Raw genomic sequence first — 27,368 nt, 5'->3', positions numbered from 1 at the left:
CATCATTTTAAAAGCCCTGCTTTTACTATAGAGAAAGAGAGATGATAGCAATAGTTTAGTACCAGGGAGATACTTTGTGTTTATTTTTACCAGTCAATTTTCTGATGCTAACCCTAAGTTTCAATATTATTTTGGCACAATGAAATCTGAGCTGTCTTACCCATCTCCGTATTCATTAGATAGGACACAATCCTATTCAACCTGTTAGGCATTGAAGTAGCATTTAGACATCTAAATATCTAAGTGAAATCCAGCTTAAGCCCCTGAAAAGTTGTTGTCACAAAGCTGAGAGGGTCTTCTTCCTCCTTGCTGCATTTTATGATTTAGTATTAAGGGTAAATTGAAGTAAAAGTGTTCATATTTTTCCAGGGTATTAAGCAAACTGGATTAGGATTCCACTTTGACAGTTGCTGGTTAGATGTCTAACAAGTGAAATAAGATCTAACTGGTTGTACTTACATAAGTAAGTAATTGCATGCATGAATAACAAATAACAAATAGTCATGTGAGATGGGTTTGCAGGATCAAACACATATTCCTAAAAATTAATAAACACTTACATCCAGCTCTCTTGCCACTGCTCCAAATCCATGTTACTAAATATTTTAGATAAGGGCACTGCTGACTATGCCTGCTAAAATACATGTTCATCTACTATATTCATTTGCATCTCAAATAAATTAATATTTTGATTTTTAGTTAATTATATAGACAATGAATATTCTCAGCTCCCATTGACTTGAATGGGTATTGTGGATGTTCTGGGTTTTGCAGCTACTGTTCTCAATTTTAGTTGTGCACAAATATTTGAAGTTTTGTGGGGAAAAATGGAAGTGTGTGTGTGTTGTAGTCATGTTTTTTGCACCCTTGTTTAATAGCCCACCTAAATGCTACATCTGTTTCCAGCATCCAGGAGCTCTCAAGTCATATGCAGAAAACATGAGATATCTCTAGTGAAAAATAGAAAAAAAAATTCATGAAAAGAAATTGAGCTGGATCTTATTCTAGGTCTTATTTTAGTTTTTTATTCCTTTCCCCTTCTCTTCTGAGTCCCACATGTGCCCTTAAATGATGTTTTTATTTTCAGATCGAAAGGCAAGATTTTAAGGACATGATTGATGTAAAGCAATCATGATATTCAGAATAATGCCACACCTTCCCCAGGCCTTTGAGTATTGACCACATTTTTCTTGCCCCGTGTTATAGTATAGTTATAACTCAAATATCTGTAAAGAAAAGAAACAATAACTTTCTGACTGTGATCATAAGCCCATTATTGGCGATAGTTTTCCTGTGACTTAGAATATAAAATAGACAGTTGCTAGAGTCAGAGATTTTTTGAGAAAGTAATTTGTTTGAAATGGTCAGGACATACACTTTTTTGTAAATGTTAATGCTCTACTTTGGACTTGAAACCACAAACTGGCAAAGTGTGTATAAGCACTTATTTTGTTAGTGTGTACACACATAAATACTTCAGTCATAGTCCCTGGAGATCATGAAAGCCTAGGACTCATCTTAGTGTATGGGTATCTGTAATACATATTGAAGTTCAGGTCCCAGTTTTTCCTGTTGCAGACTGTGTATTAATTTCAGTATTTCTAGTACATGCTGCAGAATTCCTGTGTATAGGTTTACATAGAAATTAAATAGATTAGAGTCTCCCATTCTTAATCCTTTAGTCTCTTTGTTTTAGTCCAGTTTGGGGGTCTTATTTGAATATATTTGTTTGCTAATAGTCCCTTTTCTCTTCCATCAAATTTCTCTGTAAAACCCATTTCTCTGACATGAATCATGCCCATGCTTTTTGTTCTGTACATCTTAAAAAAACACCAGGGCAGGATTCATGCTTACTGCTGAACTAGCCTGTTGCTCTTCCTCAATCTCCCAGCAACACAGTTTGAAAGTAAGATCACAGAGGATCCAAACGAACAGAAATATAGGTAAGTAATTTGCTCCTCTGGAGATGCTGAGTCAGATCTTCATAATTCAGTTTGACTCCACTAATCTCATTGAGTGAAATGGAGCAGTGGCATAACAAGGTCAGGGTGAGCAGTAGGGGTGTGCGAAATGGGCCGTACTCAGTTTGGGTTTGGATTTGGCCCAAATCAGGGACAGTGATTCAGTTAGTTGATTCGGATCACTGTCCCTGATTCAGTTCATCTGAATCTGAAGATTTGATGCTGATTTGGAGAATCAGCGATTCAGCCATAGATACAGCTTTAAATGTTTTTTTCTACATATCTCAAGGCACTAGGAGGCTTGTGAACATTGTGATGCTGGGGCAGATGGAGTGTTTCATAGGAGTATGGGGGTGGGGCTCTGAATGCTCGGCAAACCTTGAAGTGGACTAGAAATACTTCCAGTCCACTTCTGGGTCCACCACCGAGCGCATGGCCAGGTGGGACCCCGAGTGCCTCCCCAGACCCAGGAGGCACCAGTCACTGAGCTGAATGCTTCTGGTCCACTTCCAGGTCTGCTGCCAAGCATGCTGGGGAGCGCCCCCTCCCCGCCCCACACACACACTCCTCTGGGACACTGCATCTACCCCAGCATCACAGCATTCACGAGCCACACGGTACCTTGAGGTATGTAGAAAAAACATTTAAAGTTGTGTCTGTCTGAATCGTCGCATCTTTCCAAATCTCACTGAATCAATTTGGAGGGTTCCAATTTGATTCAGAGAAATGAATGGGTTTCCTGATTCAATTCAGATTCAGAGATTCAGCCACTGAATCGGGCCAAATCTCCACCAAATTGAATCAGTGACCAAAACTTCGCACAGCTCTAGTGAGCAGGGCAATGCTCCCAGGTGTTGACTTGGGGGATGGAGGTGGGGGCACAAAAAAGCAATTGCTAGTGACAGCCATGCAATTACAGTTGCAGTGACAACCGGAAACCACGTCTGCCCCCTGCACTCCAGCTTCCGGGCTGCATCCTTATGCTGCTGAAGGGGAGCTATATTTATCTATATCAGGAAAAAATAGTGGTATATTTACCTAGTCCTGTAAAGGATCTACATAATCCTCACTCTTGTAATAGAAGTTTGAAGTCCATCAGAAATGTCAGGTCACTAGTGGACAAAATCTTGCATAATGTTTTCAGAGGAACAGAGAGAAGTAACTACTTGTGTATGAGAGAAGGTTTAACTTTTAGGAGCTGAAACTGTGTGTCCTGGCTGCACTATATAAACAAACATTATCTAGTGGCCAGGAGGAAACCCAGGGGCTCTCTATAGTATCAAGAAGTCATTTATATGGTATGTGTAGACAACACAGGGTTTTTCCTCTTTTTTTTTGGCTCCCTTTGGGTTCATATGGGTGCATAGGGATATTCAGGTCCAAACCAAGCCTATGTGTTTGTTAGATTTTTGTGGTACTTCATCTGTCATAACTGATACAGTTCTTGCAAGATGGATCACTCTCATTTGTTCCCCACTATTTCATGCTGAAGTCCTGCAAAAGCGCTAATTGTACACAGGTTAAGGTATATAGATAAATAAAACAATTGCATCAGTGTCAAAGGATACTAATATAAGGTCATATAAGCTATTATAATGAAACTTATATGTACATGATTCTGTAACAACATAAATGTAGCATTGCCCTGTAATTTTAAACCTTGTTTAAACCTTGTTTCAATCAGGGTCAAAGTTAGAGTGATGTAATTAACTTGTATCATTAAAGAAGTAGGCAGACATTAAAGATCATAACAGGTAATATATGATCCCAAGCAGCAGTTATTTCTCCACTTTTAAAGTGGTTAAAAGGCATGTTTGTCCATAGTCTTAGTTCCAGGTGTGAAAAATATAAGTAGTTCAGGATCAGGATCTTAGAATTAGAATATGAAGATCATGGAAATTTAGTGGGTGGGGGGTAAGGAACATGATGTTTGTTTCGTAGAATCTGTTCTCAAGCAGTTGAACATTGCATTTCTTTCTATATCTTCAATATCCATTTTTCCCTTCTTCACTACGTGTGGGAAAAATCACTGCGGTTTGCACCCCTTTGTCTATAGCCTTGGTTATGTTATATCAACAACAATGTTGAGTCATATTAGAGTACAACTGGCTACTTTCCTGGAAAATCTTTTCCACTTTAGAGGCGGGGACACTGTGTGATTATGTTCTGGAAGCTTACTTCAGCCACCACTCCTTGCACAACTTGATATTAATCTGTATGTATACTTACTGTACCGATTCTGGGCTACTATGGAATGGACCAGACAAGCATGTTGAACTGAGATTGAGGGAGTGGGGAGAAGGGATGGTATATGATCAGTTGTCCTTTAAAGATGAAAATGAGCCTACAAAACCCATTCGTTGCATGCAAAGGTGTATTGGGACCAGATCTTAAAATGGGAAATGCTGTCTTGGGCCATGGATTGATTTAGACTTCTTGAGATTTGTGGTTTTAAAACACCCACAGTACAGATTAATACATTATTTCACAGCAAATTTGCTCTCTTGTTGTACAAGCAAAAACACAAGCAGTTTAACCTCTTTGATTTCAAGCTCACTTAGAAAAAAGAATCATCTTTTAGCCAACAGAAGCACTAGTATAAGATAGTCTTGTCTTTCAAGGCAATGATGCAGAAAGGAAGTAATTTAATTAGACAAACTTGAGGCAGTACCTTCAGATGAAGCTGGAAGATATCACAGTGACATCTGCTTGTGGCCCAGAGCAGTATACCTAATCAGTAATAGACACAATGCATTTGATTTTCCTGAATGAAGCATTTTGCTTAATCAGTGCAGAGACAGAAAGGAGAGAGAAAAGAAGGCAATATAACCCAGATTAAGAATGGCAAATAATCCAAGATTGCTTTTGGATTATGTAAACCAGAGGGTTCCCTGAAACCCTATATGAAAAGTTAGGCAAAGACCTAATCTTCAGTTGATTTTAGCCATCTTCAAATCCTTCTAGTTCTTTTTGTGAAGCTTCCAAACTGGACTATATGATTTAATTAAATTGACTTATTTAAGGTTTAATACATGTACCTAGCCACCCAGCAGTTTTCTACAGTGGGGAAATTAATGACCGTTAACATATATTGGCTAAAAGATATTCATTTAACCCAAGAGCTGACAATGATCAGCTAACATATTTGTAAATATGACTGTTTTCTATGTACTTCAAATCATAATAGATAAAATGTCACTCACTTTCTCAGTGCTGACAAATCTCCAGTGAGACAGGTTCCCAATTTCAAAGCTCCAACGTGGTATGTAGACATCAAGGACTTTGTCAATACTGTGCAGATGGTAGATTGTTCATTTGTTGAATTACTTGAATATTTTCAGATATAAGGAATAATAAATTATACAGCTAGTTAGTAATTCTTGTTGAAGCCCAAATAGACATTTGTATAATTTTTGGATGAGCAAATATGATTTAACTGTTTGGACTCCGTAAGTATTTGGATTGTCATCAGTCCTTTTTTATTTGAACAGTTTTAACTGTTGTGACTTACATGCCTCTAGAGAGTCAAGAATTTGATGTTTTTCTGAGTTATAAGTTTGAGAAAACTGAGCCTCTAGTGACCCCTTTAAGTATACAACTGAATAAATAGGATCAGACAGTCTGTCACTGGTGTACTGTAAATAAGTTCCTCAAATTGCTGGTGCTAGCAAAAAAGGAAATATGGGTGTATATAAGGTCTAGGATTATATTCTTCTAAGAAAATTAGCTCCTTTTTTCTGGATTAGTGTCTGAACATTAAACTAATTAAATAAAACCCAGCTGTCTATTACAAAGTGGCAGATGCTTGTGTTGTAGGAAGGAGGTGCTCTACAGGGATCTGTATATTCACTGGGGAAACTCCTGCTTGTCCTGTTTATACCATTGTTTATGAAAGACATTCTGCCTATGCGATAGATGGGGCTTTTGTTGCATCACGTATTATTGTTCATGTGACACTTCCCATTAAAAACTCTGTTTTCAGTTACTTTATAACTTTGCCAAACTAACCATTTGGGCTTGATTTTGTTGCATATCAACAGCTTCCCTCAGGCTTGGTTTGGAGAGTGGGGTGAAGTTTTGTTTTGTTTTCTTTAATCTTCTTTTTAGCGCATCCAAGCCAAAATGCTTTAGGTTTTTTTCCAAAACAAAGCCAAGAAAAATTCTTAATTTTCCTACTAATAAAAAATTCTGGCAGCATTTTTTTATATATATTTTAAAAGCTGTATTATCGATATTACAGCTCTGCAGAAAAGGACCTAGGGGTTACAGTGAACAATAAGCTGAATATGGGCCAACAATGCGCCCTTGTTGCCAAGAAGGCTAATGGCATACTGGGCTGCATTAATAGGATTGTTGCCAGCAGACTGAGGGGAGCAATTATGCCTGTCTATTCAGTGGTGGTGAGGCTACATCTGGAGTACTGTGTTCAGTTTTGGGGTCCTCACTACAGTAAAGATATGGACAAATTGGAGGGAGTCCAGCCAGCAGAGGGCAACGAAAATGGTTAGGGGCCTGGGATACATGACTTAGGAGGAAAGGCTAAGGGAACTGGGCTTATTGGGCACTTTTACATGTGCTTTGGGGGTGGGGAAGGGATGGTGCTTTAGTTAGAGCTGCTCTGAGACTTGTTCTAATTATAGCACCACAGTGTCTCATGTATCAGCATCCCTGCACTTAAAAATGGTGGAGGGGGTGCTTGAACTAAAGCTCATCTGATGAGCTTTAATTCAAGCACCCCTGCCACCATTTTTAATTGCTGGAATGCTTATACACGAGACATGGGAGACTGCTGAAGGACAGTAATTACCACGCTCGAGTATTGAGTCTGCTGTAATGCACTGTAATTGCAGCACATTGGTGCAGCCTACATGCTTGTCTACGGGCACCCATTTGGTTTGCAGAATAGAAGACTGAGAGGGGATTTAATAGCAGCCTACAACTACCTATAGGGGGGTTCCAAAGAGGATGGAGCTAGACTGTTCTCAGTGGTGGCGGATAACAGAACAAGGAGCAATGGTCTCAAGTTGCAGCAGGGGAAGTTGAGGTTAGATATTAGGAAAAACTTTCTCACTAGGAGGGTGGAACAGGTTACCCAGAGAGGCTGTGGAATCCCCATGCTTGGAGGTTTATAAGACTGGGCTAAACAAAGCCCTGGCTGGGATGATCTAGTTGGGGACGGTCCTGGTTTGAGCAGGGAGGTTGGACTAGATGACCTCCCTTCCAACCCTAATTTTCTATGCAAATATATTCTCCAATTCAGCAAAGCACTAAGTTACAGAACAAGTTATGTTTACATTCATTTGAAATATGCTTCAGCTCTGCACCTGAAAACTCAGAAGAATTTGGGTACCTTGAGCATGCTGAAGTCTGTGGGGAGTCGGTAGATCTCTGTAGCTGATGTTCTGGGCTGCTGTAGGTTATTGTAGAACAGTACCAGAACTGAAACAGGGAGACTTGATGCTCTAAAGATTATGTCTCACTTCCAAGCTCTTACCCCAAGCAGCAAGGAAGAGAAAACTCCTTAATCTGCATGGAAAGAGAAAAATACATGGATATGATAAGGCAAGGGAATTAAAGGCCCTGAGAATTAAGACAGGTCCATAGCCAGGTCTTGTGAAAGCTGTTGGTTTGGTCCATAGACTCCACCTTGCATGCCACATCACATCCGTAGACTGACCAAATACACTGGATTAGGCCCATGGGGCCAAATAGCTTCAGCACCAAAGAATTAGATGGGACAGGACAAGTAATCTGAGAAAGTGACTGTGGACTGGGAACAGCCTGTGGGGAAAGAATCCGGGTAATATTATTATTTGAGGTTTATACTGCTTGTATTGATACTTACATGGTTCCCCATCTCTACAGGGTTAGAAAGGAGGATGGATGAACTTCACTGGCTCTCAGAGATTTGCCATTCATGTGTATGATTATCTCTTTGAATGTATTTGTACCCAGATGGGTGGCTATTGATGTATCCAGACTCAAAAAAACACTGATAATGGGGGAACTACCTGCTTTTATTTATCTAAGTTTTACTAATAAAAATGCCTAGACAAGTCAAAGGTTTTAAATAGCTGTCTCATTTGAGTCAGATCTTATTATTCTAGGATTTAGCCATGATCAAAACTGGCACAGTTCAGTAATTTATACATGTTGTACTTTCAACTTCCATTGCTTCTCCTTTGCCAGTTGGTAGTAGGTGAGAGCCTAAAGCTTGGCCAGCTTGGCCCTGGAACAACCCACAATGTATCTGCAGAAGTCCATGGTCATGTTCTGGGAAAAAGCACCAGCACGTTTTATCCTGTATACTTCAGGGCCTTGAAGCAGGCAATGGACTTGTACATCTGTAGGATCTGAGGACAAAAGGCTTTCTCCTAGGACAAATACAATGTGTCTTTACAGAAAAAGAGACTAATTAGAATTTGGTCCTAACAACTTCCCCTTCCCTCTTTTGAGTCAGATGCTATTTAATAGAAATCGGGAACCTAGCCCTTCAAAAACCTCAAAATCCAATTAAATTTAGTCATAGTGGTTCAAGAGCTGAATTTAGCTAGTTAATGGGTCAGCTCTAATGGATCATTCAAGGGAAATCCTAGACTGCATTATTTTTGGCTTTACAGAAAACTGTTCTGGTGACATCCTCAGTAGGAGATAAGAGGACACTGAGGAAATGGCACACAGAAGATCACCTGCAAATGGATAGAAATGAAAAGCACCTCCTTGGATTCCAGCATTTGTCTTTCTTTCTTTCTTTCTTTATTTATTTTTGGAACTTTTAGATTTTCTCCCTCTTCGATTCATTTTTGGTGATTTGTTATAACATCATTTAAAAGGGAAGAGTGATTTGTCAACCCCATTGCTGTATATAGAATTGTCAACTGCAAGCAAGCAAAAATTTGCCAAGTTAGATCTAAACAATAGGGGGTCTCTTTGCATCTGCCTTCTGGGTTTTGACTCTTTATAGTTCCAGTATTCAAGCTTTGTCTGCATCTTTGAGCACTAAACATTTAGGCCAAAGTCCAACTCCCTTTTAGAGACGGTGTGTAGCATTTATGGGCATCTTTACATGTCCTCACATGACAGGGCTTTTCTGTTTTTGTGAGATTTACTTGCCTTCCCCAGGAGAATAGGAATGCCACATGTACATAGTGGGATTACAGCAGCTGTGATCTCCCAGCTTCAGGGGGATGTGGAGCCCCCCTAGAGGCTGAGAGATCCCAGCTGCTGCAATCTCCCAGCCTTGGGGGTGCATGGTCTGTCTCCATAACTGCAAGATTGCAGCAGCTGTAGTCTGAGTCCCCGGGGTGCGGCACGCACCCTCAGGGCTGGGACATCACAGCTTCACTGCACAGCTCCCAAGACAGCTGTGGGATGCTCGGTCCTGGCACCATGGGGTACTGCTGGGACCCAGCATGCTCAACTGGAGGACTCTGGGTCCTAGCAGCTGTGGACTAGTGCTGAAACTGGAGTCTGCACTTGCTGGGTGCTGCCAGGACTGAAAGTCCCCACAGCTGACAGGGCTCCCAGCTACAGGGGGCACCTTGCTACAGTGAAAATTAAAACTGTATAGTAACCAGATATAAATTTAGTACACATTTTCAAGGTCTAACTTTCTAGATGGTTGGACCTTTTTATGGCATGATAGCTACTTTGCATGTATAGCTGATCTCAGTTAATTGCAAATTTAACCAGTTAATTTCATAATACCTGTGACATGTAGAGGGGGGCCTAATTGCATACCTGGCCCAAAAGGTCACTTGTACAGCTACTTTGAGTTGTGTATGTGCTACGTAACCATCTAAAGGCAGAGCTGAATTTGGGGCTTCCTTTTTTGTAATGAAAGCTGAGATTTTTTTGCAATTGCTCAATTTGGGTGGCAAGGATTTAAGGGAAGATACAGACTATGATGAAATTTATCAAAAAATCATTAGAATTGATAACACTAGGCAAATCTACACGTGAAATTAATTCAACTCAGTAAACTCCAGTGCAATTTGTGTTAGAGTTTGTTCTAGGAGAAAATATTTGCATGTGCACCCAGGACTGCAGCTTATTGAACCAGGTCAGAGCAGCTGTGGCTGGCAGAGGGCCTCAGGGGTCAGTCTGCCAGTCCAGGCTCAATGTGCTGCAGAGGGGCTGGCTGAGGCATGAGGGTGCTACAGTGCAGGGATAGCCAGCAGGCACTCTCAAACTGTATCATCCTTGTGCCCCAGCCAGCCCTGGTCAGTGTCTACACATACATTTCAGTGAACTAGATAACTACTTATGTTAGGCATAGCAGGGCACCTGGCGTGGCTGCCACTTTAAGAGGCTTGAGCACGCTGTGGAGGAGCTAGCAAGTGCAGTTCATCCTAAAGAGGCAGTCACATGACCACAAGAGGGCTCCTGAATTGGAGCATGGGGCTGGGCATCCTCAGTATAAACCCAGGTACAGTACGCAGAGCTGAGCTGGCAGTTGCTGGAGGGATGCTGCTGGACTAACATCACCAGCTGGAGATCTGCTGCTCCTAGAATACCTGGAGGTCAGGTAGGAACTATGGCAAGGGGCTATGGGGAGGGAGGAGGTTCCTGGTCCTGGGGCATGACCTGAAACTACACCCTGCTGGGGTTAAATGGTGTGGTGGGACTGCCTATGACGGGACAGTCTTCAGGAAATGCCACACCTGTGCCTCCCCAGTGAAAGGTAAGTATGGGGTACCAGAAAGCCTCAGTGCCCACTGCCTTGTGAGTGACCCCATGGAGTCCTCAGGCTAGGGGGAGCACACCCTAAGAGAAAAGCACATGACCCAGGCCCACTAAGTGGGTCCTGGGGTCCAGGCATGTTGACAGATACCTGAGGCCTGAGTGGGCCATAGACCAAGTTGGGGGCCCAATAATGCCATTAGTAATAGTGGAAATGGATGCTATCTGGCAAGCATGGGACATGGTGTAGAAGTGGTACAGAGCTGCGTATTAACGCCCTTGGCATCTGGCAGTAAATAGGCAGCCTCCCGCCTATAAACAACTTCTCTGTTACATCAAGGTGAGGCAGGTGGGTGGGCCAATGGTTAGACCAGCCATGAGACAGCCTCCTGTCACGCTGGGCAGTACTATCTTACGGTGTAGTTAATTAGTATACTGCAGCCTAATAGCACCACGTGTCTAGATGATGACACTTTATTGCAGAACTAGTTAGTCCAATCCGTAGTAGATATGCCCACTGTGTGTCATGGAGCAGTTTCAGTTCCAAAGGTTTCCTTTTGGATTATTTACGTTGGTTTTGTCCTCTTAGGTTTTCACTTCCCACATCTTCACCTGACTTTTTGTTTGTATGTTGAAATTAATTCAGAATCCTATAAAACGATAGAGAACACTGAATTCCATGCAATTTCAACATGAAACTATGAGTGTTTTGGGGACCCAATGTTACTAAAAAGCTTGGAAAACCTTGAAGAATCTGGCTTGAGTTTTGAGTTTGTAACAAGACCAGTAATCAGGCAAAATGTGTTGTTTCAGTTTAATTGTTTTATACATCTGTAGTCAGCTGTTCTCCCCCTGAGGAAATTTCTTCATAGGCAGCAGATTGTGAGTGAACGAGAAAATGAAGTAGATCATATTTGCAACAAAAAAGACAGGAGTGCCAAATGCAAATGTGAGGGCATGCCCAATGTGTGTGTGCTAATTGCTGCTATTATGCACACAAATCAGATAACTATGCATACAGATTTTCCTAATTAACCATTCACATGCTCAACTACTAAGTGTCCATATACAGCTGGAATAATTGTGTGTACAGGTTAATCATAATATTGTACATTCATGTTGTGCACCTACATTTTGAAAGTCTACCCCAGTATTTGTAGTTCCTACAACAAAAAAAATTATAGAATTACAAAGATGAAGCTTCTGTTTCATTGCCCCACTTCTGTCGTGACTGTGCCTGTTACCTACAATGATCTGACTTGTCATGTTTGTTAATGTGTAATACCGTGTAATACATTGTGCCATATCTGATTTGGAATGACCTGCTACAAGGGGCTTTGCACAGGTTTTCCAACAAGGAAGCACCATGACCTGCAACATATGTTTGCCAAAACATATTTCCTTAGAATTCAATATTCAAGATGTGCTAAATCTTCTTTGAGGGCTTTTATAGGAAATGCCTAACAGTCATTAAGTAGTGACATAGAATGGGAACATGTACATCTCCACAGATCAAATGTTTGTTTCTACCAGAATCCATAATGAATCATTTGCCATGTCCTTATCACCCACCAATTCAGAATTTGATGAGATTTGGTAAATCAGTTCTCTTTGTTCAGATGTGGTAGGATGTCAAAAGATGTACAACTGTCTGTTACTTACTGTTATGATGTAATACTTAGCTTCCACTAAGGCTTTCTCATCCAGAGATCTCAAAGTGCTTTACAAAGATGGGTAAGTTTTCATTAGCTGCATTCTTGAAATGGGAACATTGAGGCAACGAAAGATGAAGTGACTTGCTCAAGGTGGCACAGCAAGTTGACAGCAAAGCTGGGAATTGATCCATCATTTCCTGATGCCAAATCTATCTTCTTACCCTGTTGGCTATGTCAGCCTTTCAGGAAAGGTTTAGAAAAGAAACAGTTCAGTACAAGGGATGGCACATATATTTGCATACATTTCAGAGAAACAAAATAAGTCTAATTATGTTTTTTTCCCCTTTTTTCCCTTTTTGGACATTTTCTTCATCTGACTGGCCATCAATATTTAGAAGAAATGCATATTCCTACTCATATTACTTGTAAGTACCTAGCTGGAGATGACTTTTCCTGAGTACGTGCTTTATAGTAATAGTGTTGGATTTTCTGTACAAGTGTGTGTTTTCCTTTACCATTTGCTTTTCTATCAGTTTCATTGATCTTTGCCTTTCAAAAAGTATGCTTTTTATTTTCTCTCCTTCACACTATTTTTTTCATTCTTTCCTTCACTGTACCCACACTTGCCCCTGCAAAGTAAGCTAGTGGGCTCAGAAATGTCAGTATATATTTACAACTCACCTAATGCAACAGCTGAAGTACATAATATCCTCTCCACACTCTTATTGGTAACCCTGCCTTCTCTGCCAGGAAATTCACACCCAAGAACTATTGATTAGTATTTCTTCGTCTTGGATAAAAATTTGGTTAAAAATATAAAGCATGTTCAAGTGGACCTTATGTAGGCCTCACACATTTTAGTAGCTAGAACCATATCAGATTTTACCTCAGAAAATATTCCCATTTGAAACCAGGCCTGTGACTTAGGGAGTTTAGATCGGATCATCTGATGTTTAAGGCTACAGACAGAAATTAACCAGTATAAGTGATTAGAAACCGGCTTAAATCTGTAACACAACAGAAGCTCAGTGCATGTAAACTGCTCTCAATGTCACCAAAATGAGTTAAAGATAAACCTGGATGGATGTAGTATCATCATTAGCTGATTTAGGTTTAAATCAGTTCATTGAACTTCTGCCCAGAACCCCTCCAGATTCAAGTTAGCTCACAGTCCCCCAGTATCCCAAGATACTTTGTACCTTCCCCACAAGTCTTCCCTTGCGTTCCTCCCCCTGGCAGGGTCAGTGGGCTAGCCTGGGCCCAAGCTGTCTGATTCAGCTGAGCAGGGAGGTGTGCTCTAGTGTCCCCCAGTTTCTGGCCTGAACCACTGCAGGCATGTGGCTGCATTTCCAAAATAAAAAATGAATATCTGTTTAATTTTCTTATCAGTTTAATCTATACAGTTTAGACTAACCTGTGAAGACTGAATTGATTAAGCCTCAGGCTTTTTGACTGTCTGTACTTATTGTAAGTGGTTCAGATTTTTAACCCCACACACCTGCTTAAGCCCTAGTAAGTATAATATATAATTATGGCTCATGCGTGAATGCTGCAGATGAGAAGCCTGTCTAGTGTGAATTTGGGAAGTGTGACTACAGTGGAAGTTGATTTCTTTTTTACATGATCTGACTGAGAATGGTGTGAATGTAAGTTAAAATGGGATAGGAGCTGTTTTAACATAATTTCCCACTTATTCACACTCCTTGTTTAAAACCCTTCATCTGCGGCATACACCGCGTATCTGAATGTTAAAGAGTACTGTGTGCACTACTTCACTGCTTTCATATAATTTAAAATCAACAGCTACTACTTCTTTTGAATTTTTCCTTAGTCTTCCATGAAACTTGAGTCCTTTATTATAGATAGCCTGTGTCTGGCAGTACACCTTTGGGTGTCTGCCACTTTAAGGGCAGAGTCAGGCAGCTACCAGGTGCCTGATGGCAGCAGCCATTTTTAGAACAAGGGATATAAAGGCTGCAGTTTTCTGCTGCCAGATCAGGTAGAAACATCACTTGGCTGAGCTGCAGCTGGAACATCTTGAAGGTAAGAGCAGGAGGCTCTTGGTCCTGGGCATGACCTAAAACTGCACCCAGCCATGGATGTGTGGCCTCCCTGGTGAAAGATGGGTTGGGGCACCTTAATAACCCCAGCTCCCACAACCGTGTGGATAACCACTTAGTAGGGCCCAAGGAGGACCTATGTAAGAGAGTGTGAGCTAGTTTCTCAGAACCCTGACTCGAGGCACCCTTGACTGATCAATGCTGAGGCCAGAACTAGACGGGTCAAAAGGTCCGGGGGCCCACCACGAGGGATGCCCAGAGCCAAGGCCCTGGGTTTCTGACTGGCCTTGGAGGTGAGGCCAGGGCCTCTGTGGCCAAAGGTCCTGGGTGGGGAAGGGCACACCTGAGAGGGGAACAATGCAGGGAGCTAAGCAGCCCAAAATGATGGTAGAGTAGGCTGCCTTATGGGAAAGGATATAGTTGGGGTCCAGACTGGAGGGTTATGGGACCCAGTGTGGGGCCAGAGTTGCTAGGAACTGAGATGCCATCTGCGAGGCATGGGCTGCAGTGTAGGAGAGGTTTGAAGCCACAGGTAGTGCCTGCTGGCATTGGGGCTGGGAATGGGCAGCCTCCTGCATTATTCCACCAATTATGGGAACAGGAAAATTGTGGTAGGCAAGACTGGGTGGACTGCCCCATAAAGACAGGTAGATGGGATGGCATGAGACCTGGCCCCGAGAGTTGCCCCCTGTCACACTGTGTCTGCAAGGTACCTAATTTTTGTAATATTAAGTTTAACTTATATAAAGATCATGGGTCAAATTCTGGGTCTTGTGACATTTTCCATGGCAGGGCCATAATGCTGGCTTAAGCAGCCCAGTAAAAATTACTTCACTGCCATTGTTTAACAGTTCTCTGGGAGGAAGATATATTTGAATGTCTTCTAAGGTAGGAGGAGTTTCCAGATGGAGTGAAGAGCCCAGCTGCCTGAACAGTTCCTTGGGCCATTATATCCTACAAATTTGAAGAAAACCAGAGCCTGGTCTAAAAGCTTGTCTGCACACCAGTGGCAGTGTGACCTGGTAGGCATGCCGTTGAGTGTGCCTTTCCCCATTTACCCCACAGGAGGAAATATGCTCTTGGGCATGTCTCTATGGCTGCTGTCATGACCTCTGTCTCCAATGTGCTTCAGAGCAGCTGCTAGGAGCGAGCCTGAAGTAGCCTCTCCAGTGCATTTCCCTGTTGGGAATGGGTAGATGGGACATAATCAGGACCATCCTGGCTGATGAGTGCTGTCACCCCCATGTGGACACCTTAGTGGTCACAGTGGCAGAGCAAGGCAGTGGGTATGTGTAAGAATGTCTTTGTCTTCTCTGCATTCTCCAAAAGCATAGCTTGGCCTCATCTGAGGAACTAGGCCTTGCATTTGAATGTATAGTTGAGAATAAGGCAAGCAGAAGGTGGGTGAAGTTCCTTCCTTCTTAGCTCTTAAATCTGAAAACAGTGGGGATTGCCTTTAAACTCCAGAGATTATCAGAGACACAGATTGAATTGTATTTTCTTCCCTTTTGAGGATTCCAAAGCCCTTCTGATTTTCACTTTGGTTCCAGAATAAACCTTGTAATGAACAAAGTATCATTAATGGGTGTCATTATTATTTAAATACTAATTATTTTTTAAATTATTTAAGAGCAGAGAGGTGGTTTCCAGGAGAAAAAAGGCATCCTTGTGACTCAAGCAGCAGACAGTTAAGCATTACCTGATTTCTGGTTTCAAGTTAAAACCACTGGTTTCAAGTTAAAACCATTAAAATAGTGGATTTTTGCATTGCTTGCTTAAAGCTGAGCCAAAGTTTATACAGTTTGCAACAGATCTTTTAACATACGTTATGTGAAATGTTGGGCTTTGAAACAGCTTTAAATGAACTGGGTTTCACCTGTGTGTGCATTTCATCACCAAGGTTTTGCACAGCTGTGGTGCCGTTGTGCAGATTCTTGTCATTTATGAATTTCAGGGGAAAAAACTGCCATTTTTCTCAACTATCTCTGGGTTACTTCCCTTCGTAGAGAAACCTGTCATACTGATAGCATTTTCCAGGCTTCCCTGACTCAGAGAGCCATGGGGGAAATCTTACTGTTTTGTTTTTTTTATTTATTTTGGGTTCCCTGCCTCTCAGGTATAATGCTGTGCAATCTTTCATGGAAATAAAAAGTTCTCCTTTCAAGTGAATATAACTTTTATGGAACATTTGTTTTGTTTTTCTTTTTAGTGAAATTTCCAAAATCATCAAAGTAGGCCTTTTCAGAGTTATAAATGTAGGGGTCAGGGTTATTTTGACTGGTTAATATTGTCTTTTATGTGGCTTATAAGCAAAGTCAGATTTTTTAAATTTGTTTATCTGGTCATGTTTTGTTTTTGATTTTTGAGAATAGTAGAAATAAAGAGCACAAATGTATTACACTTATTCTAAATGAAGCTGGCTCCCAAGCCAAAAGACTGTGTTGTAAATTGTAGCCCTGAAGCAAATTTGAACTGAGTTATCACTCCTTAAAAGCAGGCTTTCAAATGTATCCATTGAAAGATTCTTAAACACAAGGCCATGGAGTGTGCCGCTCCAACATATTTTATTTGTAGTTTTTGTTCCTTGGATTCAGTGCTGTGTTGCCCTGAATAATTCTTCTCTTCTGCTTGCAGGTCATTTCTCTTAACTCTTCTTTAGCTACTTGGCTGGAGTTCCTTCTTATAAAGGGCCCAAATCTACAACCATGTCCTTACTCATAAGTTTAGTCTTTGAAGTCTTTGAGACCATCCTCATAGCTATTACTCAGTGAAACTTGTTGTTTTTTATAGAGTTGCAATAGTCTGCCCCAATAAAAGACCAAGACCAGGGTCTGTTCCAGTGAAGCAATTAGGCCCCCTCTGCACATGCAGGTAAAGGCACAATGGGATTCAATGTGTGATCCACCCAATTGTGCCTTCCGCCATGTAACGTGCATGGCAGGAGGTGTAATTGTGGGATCGTTCATTAGATCAGATCACGCCTTCTCACCAGTACAAGGGGAGCCTGATCCTGGGCTCCCCTACCTTGGCAAGAAGCAAGCTCCCACAGCTAGGGGCTCCCAACTTGGGGTGAGGTATTGTGGCAGCTGTGATCACCCAGATTCAGGGCTGCATGAAACCCTGGCCCCTGGGGGTCATAGCTGCCATGATCCCTAAGGCTCTGGGGTATGTGAAACCCACGAGCTCTGGAAATTATAGCTGCCATCTCTCAGGCTTAGGGGTTTCAAACTCCTGAGCCCTAAGGACAGCAGCTGTGATCCCCTGGGTCTGGGGTTTCATGCTGGGCATGGTGCACCCCTGTGACTGGGAGCTCTAATAGCTGATGGGGCTCTCAGCTGCTACACATGCAAGTTAAAGCTCAGTAGCAACCAGCTATACAATTAGTACACATTTTTAGATCTATAATTATAGCTGGTTGGAGCTTTTTATCATGTGGTAGCTGCTTTGCATGTGTACCTGTTCTTAATGTAATCGTGCAGTTAGCCAGTCAATTGTGCAATACAAGGAGGCCTACTAGGCACAACGGCTATAACATTTGGTTTTACAAATTCTGCAGGAAGGCTGAATACCCTCAACTCCTATGGAAGGCAATGCCAGTAGAGGGTTCTTACGGTTTTGCAGTAACACATCACAGGATGGAGTCTTGCCAGGCAGGGTGAGAACAAAGAGTAACGATCAGGAGAATCAAAACCAGTGTGTGTTCGAGGGCCATTTTCATACATTTGTAATATTATTACTTTGTATCTGTGAAGTGCTGGCCTATTGGGTATCCTGTGGTAAAGTGCGATTGTGGGACATCAACAGCTCTTTGTCAGACTAGACAGTGGAAAAGTGATGGGGAACTACAATGATCAAAAGAGGGGAGGCCACATGGAATAGTCATTAAGCCTGGATCTCCGGGCAGAAGACTTGAGTCTGTTGCACACTCGTAATTTGCTAATTGATTTTGGAGGGTTCACTTAATATTGCTCCATGAGAATTTATCCATCTGTAAAAGTTAATTGCTGTTGCAGACTTTGAAATCCTTAGAAATCTTCTGCAAATGACAGGTGCCATTATGATATCCTCATAACTTCAGGTAAGGACAGACTAACAAATTTTATGGGGTTAAAAAGGGAAGGAAGAGACTTGCAGCACAAGCTGTTTTGTGATAACACTTCCTATGTCCACTCCTATCCCATGGTAAGTGGAAGCTAAAACAGAGAATGAAACAGAGGTGAGCTTCCTTCAGTTAGCTTAGACTTAGTGTGATACAGGAGTGGGCATACAAAAGTGACCACAGAAGAACTGATGCACCGTCGCTTCCACGCCCCACCTCTCCCCGGTAAAAACACATACGTTTAGCTAGGTATAATGCCCTTCAAACATGCTGGAGTCCTGGCCAGGTACAGGTAACTGAACCGTGGGGATTGTCATTTCTTCTAAGTCACATGCAGTTTTTCAAATGAGTTATTCCTGATTTACATAAGCATAAATATATATTTTGGCCCAAGATTCTTATAGCACTGCTAGCTCTGTTGCACAACACACGTAACATTTTTTTTTTCTGGTCTTGTCAAATAAACAGCTTACCACTACAGTGTTTATGAGCATAGCAAATGTATGAGGTAGCCTAGTTAACATAGCAGTGGAAGCCTTACACTTTCTTATTTATTCATTTTTACTGTCTTACCTAAGTGGCCTTATTTTTGTTATTAAAACAGGTCTTGTGTCTAATACCAGGTAGTAGTTTTAATATATTTTTAAATCAAGCTTCTTTTAGCGCAGGAACTTTTATGATGGGTTTGGTATTCGCAAACTAGTGACAGGAATAGAAGTGTTAATGTTGTGGAGGGCTTTTGAGGTCCCCCTCTTGCTGGTGATTGTGTGTAGTTAAGGCCACTGTATGAAGTATGTCAGATAGTGATGTCAGAATTCAGTGGAAGTGCTTTTCGTGATAGAGGCATGTGTGTGATACAGACATCCAGCTAAATGTTTTCTATGGGAAGAAGACACTCAAGAGCAGATAAGTAGCTTTCATTTCCTCTTGGTCTTGCAAAAGTGCAGAACACCTCTTGCTATGTGCTGAGCAGCTTCAGCATCCATTCTAATGTCATCTGGAGTGTAACGATGGTAATTGCTGAACTAGGAGACTTTTTTCTTAAGAATTGATTCTATTGAAGGTATTAGGATAAATTTATGCCAACAGTTTTTAAAATCACAGAATTTGCATGCTGAATTTATTTCCTGCTTCTGCAGGGCACGTGGGGAAAAATAAAACATCAGTTTCATTTATAGGCATGCTTATATATAAACATATACAAAGGTATGTATGTGCCTATATGTCCATGGATTCAGGGATCAGCCAGCAAAGACTAAACTGCAGAATGGGAATCCTAAAGAGAGTAAACTGACTTCTCATTTGATGCAGGAAGAACAGAACCAAGAGTCAGTGTTTATGTCATCCTAATGAGGATGATTAAAACAAATCCCAGAAAGCAAGTGCTGTAAATTATTTATATGTGAGTGAGGTGATGTTTTTGATTTTGTAGGAGTATGTTGGTGGATCTATTAAGATAAGGATTTTCTGCGTTTGCAATATTTTGCCTGCATCTGAGTGCATTGTAAAGCAAATGGTATTTTTTGTAAAATGACAAATGAAATCACTAGGAAATGTTGTCTAAGTGAGGATTACAGATTTTGTACTAGCAGTTGCAGATCAGACCATTGTCTGAGAGTCGATGTAGACACACTTATATTTTAAACAGCTAAATCCTATGATTGTTCTGACTTACAGTTGCTTTTTGCCACCTTCATTCATGTCAAGAAGGGCTGTGCGAAACAACAGCGTTCCGCTTCAACATCCGTTTTGACGCTTTGACGGAACAGTGTTTCATGTAAAGTTTTGTTTCTGTTGGAGAACACTGTTCCGTTCTGATTCGTCAAAATGGTTTCACTTTTTCGACATTTTGATTGGGCTCCGCAGCGCTAGGATCGAAACATTTCGACTTCCCTTGTTTCATTTTGAGGCTGCTTCAAAGCCTTTCGTTTCATTTTGATTTCGCTGTTTCAAGCTCAAAATGAATCGAAACAGTATCAAAATGAAACAGCTGGCAAAATTTTGCACAGCCCTAATTTCAAGTAGTATAGTAACGCTTTCTTGTAGGAGTAGGGTTGGCAACATTTAGGCTTCAGATTTGCCAGAGTAAAGATTTAGTAAAACCCCCATTCTTCTTTCCTGAACATTTTTATCACAAGATCCCAGGCTGTATATAAGTAGATGCTGAATTTATCCTGGGAGAGAGTGTTTTGTCCTGTGACCCAACAGACCCTACAATCCACTGTCCCATTTCAAGTCCCACCAAGTATGCAGGAGGAAATATGCTGTCATTTTTTTCCTTGGACATCACAGTGTGAATCTGCGTAGTGTTTGTAGATCATTCCCTAGCAAGGACCCTGTCTACTGTTGGGGGAGTAGCAATGCAACTTGGAAGGGTGACATTGGTAAATACCATGTTGCTCTGGTTTTGAGCCAGGTCAAAGACTCAGGCAATCAGGATGGTGTCAAATACAACATCAACCATTATTAGGTCCATTGAGGTTTGGCACAAAACCATGGCAGTCCCTACTCTGAAGAATTTACAAACCATGGGATTTTTTTGCCTAAGTACACTATCTACTCTATACCAGGAGTTTCCATGGGTTGGCTTTTAAGCTTCTCCTACCACATCTATCTTTACACTGAACACAGATAACATCCTATGAGGTCGTTTACTTCTGGATATCCTTTTTTGTGTCACCTCTTTCTCATGTATATTTCCTATGCATACATTATAAATATCCTCTCTGTTGAAAATGCAAAGGTAGCCTTATAACCTGCCTCGATGGGCTCTTGTTTCTTTTTAGCATGATTCCCTTGGACTTAAAAGTAAAACAGCCATTATTTCCTCCTTAATGACATTTTGACATTTCAGTCACTTCATTGCGTGTTGCTTGTACTTGACTTTTCTTCCAAGTATCTGTCCAGTTATTTTTCTTCCCCTTTCTAACTGCATAATGCATGAGCTAGAAAGCTTCTTCTCAGTGCCCAGTGACAAACTGTGCAGTTTCATGCTGGTTACAAGTTCTAGGCAGCCTGTGGCCCTCCCATGATTGACACTAATGCACTGATAGCAGTTTCATCTGGATGTTTCAGTTGTTGTGTTTATGGGAAGCTGGTCAGTAAGGAGAGCAGAAGCCATGTCACTGATATGGTTTGTCAGTAATTCAGAGAGATCACTTCAAGTACGTTATTTTTGCAAACAGAGCTTTTTCAGATAAATGCTTTTCCAATTCCAAAGATGTTTTGACATGCTGGCAAATAAATCTCTACCTAGCTGTGAGTTTAAGTGGTATTCCTAACACTGTTGCAAGAATCATTTGATTTTTTTTTTTTAATCCTTTCTATAAATTGCAATGAAGGAGAGGCCCAAATAGGCTTTTTTCTGAGCTGCTGTTCTAAACAGACAGACAACTGAGGTGGGAGAAAAGACAGCAACCTGATACTTCTGATACTATTAAAAAGCATGGCTGACAAATCCATAAAGGAGAACTGATGCCTGTGTCCCTCTTGTTAATTTGTGTAGTGATCACTGTTAGGCCTGTGTGAAGCGGCAAGTGTTCACTTTGGATTCAGATTTGGCTGATTCGGAGGGACACTGATTCGATTTGGGGATTCAAATCACTGTCCTGATTCAATCCGGCTGAATCTGATCCAAAGATTTGGCACCGCTTTGGAGATTCGGCCATAAACTAAACAGGCAGCAGTCCTCACCATGCTGGACACAGCTGCCTCCAGCTGGTAAGTATGTTGTGGTGGGCAGAGGGGGGAGTGAAGAGGCATGGGGGAGGGAGGATTGGGGCTGGGGCTGGGACAAGCTGCTGGGTCAGGGCAGGGGGCATGTGATGTAGGGGGATAGAGCGCATGGGATGAGAGCATGGCTGCACTGGGAGCAGGAGCTATGCCCTGCTGCCACTTGGCAGCCATGCGATGCAGGCATGGCTTGCTCCAGGTGGAAGAGGACAAGCAGCAGCAGGGCATTTCCCCCTCTCCCAGCTCTGCTACACCCCCACCCCATGTCTCCCCACCCTAACTGGGCAAGCAGCAGCAGGACAGCCTGCTGCTTGCCCAGCCAGGGCAGGGTGGGGGGGGCATGGAATGGAGGCACTACTGCCGCTTGTCCAGCTGGGGTGGGGGGGGTGCAGGATGCGAGCGCTGCCGGTACTTGCCCAGCTGGGGGTGGGGCAAGGGAAGCGGGTGCAGCAGTGTTGGAAGCGGGGGCTGTGCCCTGATGCCACTTGTCCCCTTCTGCCCAGAGTGAGCCGCACCTGCATCTTTCCCCATCTCCCTGCCCTGGCTGGGCAAGCAGTGGCAGGGCATAGTGCCTGCTCCCAGTGCTGTTGTGCCTGCATCCTGTGCATCCCCCCCACCCTGTTCCCCAAGTCCTGCAACCCCCTGCCCTGGATGGGCAGCTTGTCCCAGCCCCAGTCCCTCCCTCCCCCATGCTCCTTCCCTCCCCTCTCCACCACAATAGACTTACCAGCTGGAGGCAGCTGTGTCCGCATGGCGAGGACTGCTGCCTATTTAGTCTATGGCCGAATCTCTGAAGCAGCACCACATCTTTTCCAAATCTATTCAGAGGCTTCAGATTCAATTTGGACTTTTTAATTGGTCTCCCAATTCAATTTGGATTTGAAGATTTGGCCACCGAATTGGCTTAATCTTCTCTGAATCAAATCAGCTACCAAAGCTTCACACAGCCCTGATTGCTTTGTTCTTAAAAAACATTTGATAAGTCATGCCCAGAATTACCAGATGCTGTACAGCTTCCTTGTGCATCTCTTCCAATATACCTACCCCAAGTATTAAAGACCTTGACTTAGTCCACCTTTGGGCCACTTGTAAGTTGGGGCTGCCAATTTGCTTGTGATGCTTCTGTGAAATGTCTTAAATCAAGAATGCTAACTTTGGATTACTTTTCCTTTTGAATAGTCCAGGCAATAGAGTCCCCTTTGTGTCTTACAAGACAGCATAGAATTTCTTTCATAGGGCTTCCATGAGTTCTCAAAAGGAGAAAAGTTTGGACCTTACCAGTATATTTCAAATGACATTAAGCAATGGGATTTGAAGGCAAATATTGCTAGAGAGAATTCAATCTGGATTTAATAAATTCTTACCCTTATTAGCTCACCATTTTAAGCATCAAAAATGGCAATCAGTAGGGCTGTGCGAAGCTTCGGGTGGTAAATTGATTCAAAGGAGTTTCGGCCTGATTTGGTGGCCAAATCTCTGAATCCAAATTGAATCAGGAGACCAATTAAAAGGTCCAAATCAATTCAAAGCTCTCTGAATCTTTGGAGAAGAGAATCTTTGGAGAGCTTTGATTATTTGGGCAGTCCCTGGTGGCTGCAGCAGGGAGCTGCAGCTGACTCTGAGCTAGTTAATACTAGAGGCGGCTGTGAGGTGGGCTGGGGGAGGAGGATGGGGATCATGGAGGGACCCCTGCCAGCCTCCCTGACCCCACCAGCTCACCCAGACCCACCCCATGGCTGCCCCACCCACCCTAGCTCCCGGCCCTTTAAAGAAAAGCCCCAAGGCTCACCAAGTAATGCCCCCCACTTTCCCATGCTGCATGGGGCGGGGGGGCTCTGCATGAGCTCCCTGATTCCTCCCCCGCTCCCCCAACTCCCCCCATGGGTGACCCTCCCAGGCCAGGTGCGGGCCTTTAAGAAAAAAAAAACGGAGATAAACCCTGGCACTCACCACTCCTACAGCAGCCTCCAGGCTTGGGGGGCTCATGCAGAGCCCCCCACGTGGTACAAGGCCGTGGGGGGCAGTGGGGATTGCACCCCTGCCAGCAGGAGTGGTGAGTGTGGGGCTTTTCTTGTTGTTTTTTTTTCTTAAAGGGACAGAGCTGGTCCAGGCGGGGCACCTGTGGGGGGCTGGGGGAGTGAGAGTCAGATTTGGGGGCTCATGCAGAGTCTCCAGTGCAGTGCAGAGCAGTGATAGGCAGCAGGGATGTCCCTCCACCTGCAGCATCCAGTGGGTTGGAGCTTTTTTTTTTTCCAAAGAGCTGGATGCTGGTGGGGATGGACCTGGCTGATTCAGAGATTTGGAGATTCAGCAGCAGCCGAATCTCCAAATCAGATTGGGCCACATCAACTGGGGACAGTGATTCAAATTATTGAATCGAATAAATCAGCCGAATCCAAAACAAATACTAGCTGCTTCACACAGGCCTAGTAATTAAGTATAGCTTTCCTCAGCAGTCCAATAGGCACCCTATTTGTCTGAAATAAGAGATCAAAAGGTGGTCAAGGAATATAAAAAAGTAAGTATCTCATACTTACTTTATTTTATTGAAAGGTGGAAATTAATGACAACTTAAATTTAACCCATGTAATTCAAAGCCATTGGTTAGTGGCTTAGTTGTTACGTTTCTACAACAGGTGAAAATATCTGAATATCCAGGGGCAAGCATAAATTCATGAAAATGGAGTTTAGTAAAGGTTTCCTCCACAAGTGCAGTTCCCTGGGATGGACTACATTGTTTTGATCGAGGTGATGTTTCACAGAGATGTAGGTGCAGGCTTTTGTATCACTCCAGTCTTTTCCTGCAAAAATTTAGCTGACCTAAACATCATAACTCTCATGTAGAAATCTTAATTATCAAGTGATTTTCTCTAGTAAATGCAACCCTCATATTATTTGCTAAAAATAAACAAAGCTAATTGAAATAAGTAGCAGTAGATATGGTTTGTCCTTCTAAGAATCAAATGCCTGTTTCCTTGGCTTGCTTTACCATTAACAGATCAGTATTGTGAAGGAAAGCTCTCTTTCACATAATGATCTAGTTACTAGGATTTCTTTTCTAGAGGGAAAAAGAAGGAACCTAAACTCCTACTTACTACTTCCTTTCTCTCTTCTTTTTGTGTTTCTTTTTGTTTTTCTAATCCATGGAAACCATGTTAGCAAAGTTCTTTGCCGGTGCTAGCGACTTGTACTGTATCTGTTCAAGATGCTAGTTGTAGAATGTCGTGCATTCATTTTTAAACAGTTTTGCTCTCTGATATGAATGAAGCATAGAACAGACAAATGTCAATGGAGGTTTAGTAGCTTACTTTCCACTTTTCCTTCTTTCTCTTCGTTTTTCTTATTGTCAGCTGTGGGAGCAAAGTGGGGTCTCATGTTCACAGCTTTGTCACTGAGCATTCAGAGCTGGCACTACCTGCGCTAGTGGTTTTTGTCAGCTCTTTGAAGTCAGGAAAGATAGACACCAGTGGAGTATAGATATTGATGGAAACAGGTCAGCGGTTGAAGCTGTTTTAAAATCACCATCACAATCTTGTGCGATTTATCTGTCCTGAACCTAGTTCTGGTGAGCATCCAGGTTTGGTATAGGTTCCTCTCCTCACTGTTCTACAAAAAAATTCCTCCTCTGCCCATTAGACACTAGTGTCAAACCCATGGTAGGTCAGGCTATTCACTGGAGATATTACTAGAGAAATTCCAGACTGGGTTGGTTTAGGTGCCCACCTAACATGAATTCAGGGATTCCAACAGCCTCCTTTTCTTAACAGGATTTTACTGAAACAGCTGATGCTTGTGATTCTTGCTGTATGACACTGGTTCTGAATTTCTTATTATAATACCCTTTATTTTCTTGGCACCCCATTGGTGGGTTTGAAGGTGGAAGACCTCTCTGCACCAGTAATGTTTATTATCAGAACATGCTACATGACCTTATATTACCATATTTATCAATCTCCTTATAGGTATTTTAAAATTAAATTTTCCCTGTCTTGCCATTAGCCCCCAAGCTTTTTTTTTCCATTTGTTCTACTGTTAATGGAAAAAAAACTGACTCTTTTCTTTTTCTTCTCTTCAAAACATCCTAAAGGAAACTAGCCAAGAAGCAGAAAGAGACTCAGAGCAGCACCCAGAGAGAGATGGGCCCTGTTGCTACTTCAGATAAGACCTCCACCAAACTCAGTGCAGTCCACAATGAAGAAGCATTTTCAGCCAGCTGCCAAGATGTTAATGGATTCAGTAAGTTTCACTTGCTTGCAATGGATTCCTCCCTTTTCAAGATCTTCAGGTACTTAAAAGGATTTATTCCCATGGGCACAACATTTAAGCATTAATTATAAAACTACTGCAGTTAATTGCAGGGAAGCTAAGAGAGTATGAAGTCTGAAATGTCTCTGAGTGCCCCAAGTCAGTCATTGGACAGATTCAGAGGATTCTGTTCAAGTCTAAATCTATTTGAAAGAATTTATTATAAGGTAGAGTTATATAATTATACTGTATGATCAATAGGTCAAACCTGCAAGTGGACTTCTGTGAGTGAAAGAATTTATGGTGTGCTCAGCTGTTATGGAAAAATGGGTGGTTCTGTGGTTACAAGGCTAAATTGGGACAAAGGAAGCCTAGGTTTTTCACCCTTGTGTCTGTTAACTCATTTCAGTTATTTTTTATAAAAGATGCTGAGCTCTTCAGTGATGTATTATGAGGAAATACTTATCAACAGCAACAGTTGCTGCTGAATCTTACACTGGAACTGAAATGTCTTTATGTTAAATACGTTTTTGAGTTATGTTTGCCATGAATTTCATTCAAAGCCTTTTGCCTTCAGTTTGAATTGCGCTTAGGTTTGAGGCCCAAATGCTTTCTAAAACTGTGCAATAACTCCTTAGTAATCTTTGTGAAATCTTTAATGGTCTCTGTCTAAGTCTTTGGTGATGGGTGTACATGTTACAAAACATGTCTTGGTGACTGAAGCCCTTCTTTGCGATCTCAGATTGAACAGGCTGAGCTGTAGCTTCACCCATATCTGCAGACCATTCCTGTTAATTCCCATCTGCCTGCATAGAAACATACCTGTGGGAGGGATAAACAGAAGAATTTGGCCATCAAGGTTTAGCACTGCAAAAGTTCTCTCCCATGCTAAATACACTTGGCTGCATCCAGACGAGCACAACCATGTGGTACG

General features: G+C 42.1%; 1 protein-coding gene across 2 annotated transcripts in view; it reads left to right on the top strand.

Moving 5' to 3' along the window:
- The window catches only part of PTPRT (protein tyrosine phosphatase receptor type T), an 846,898-nt gene that overhangs the window by 742,442 nt on the left and 77,088 nt on the right, over nt 1-27,368 (top strand). For both annotated transcript variants that reach the window (XM_090064242.1, XM_090064241.1), the window contains exons 15-16: nt 12,694-12,723; nt 26,277-26,425. In XM_090064242.1, coding sequence (XP_089920368.1) covers nt 12,694-12,723; nt 26,277-26,425 — 179 coding nt within the window. The remainder of the gene's footprint in view (nt 1-12,693; nt 12,724-26,276; nt 26,426-27,368) is intronic.

This window comes from Crocodylus siamensis, chromosome 10 (genome assembly GCF_052110815.1).
Source record: "Crocodylus siamensis isolate JL-2025a chromosome 10, ASM5211081v1, whole genome shotgun sequence".
Lineage (NCBI taxonomy): Eukaryota > Metazoa > Chordata > Crocodylia > Crocodylidae > Crocodylus > Crocodylus siamensis.
The sequence above is the reverse complement of the archived record's forward strand: the minus strand, read 5'-3'. Positions and strand labels throughout refer to the sequence as shown.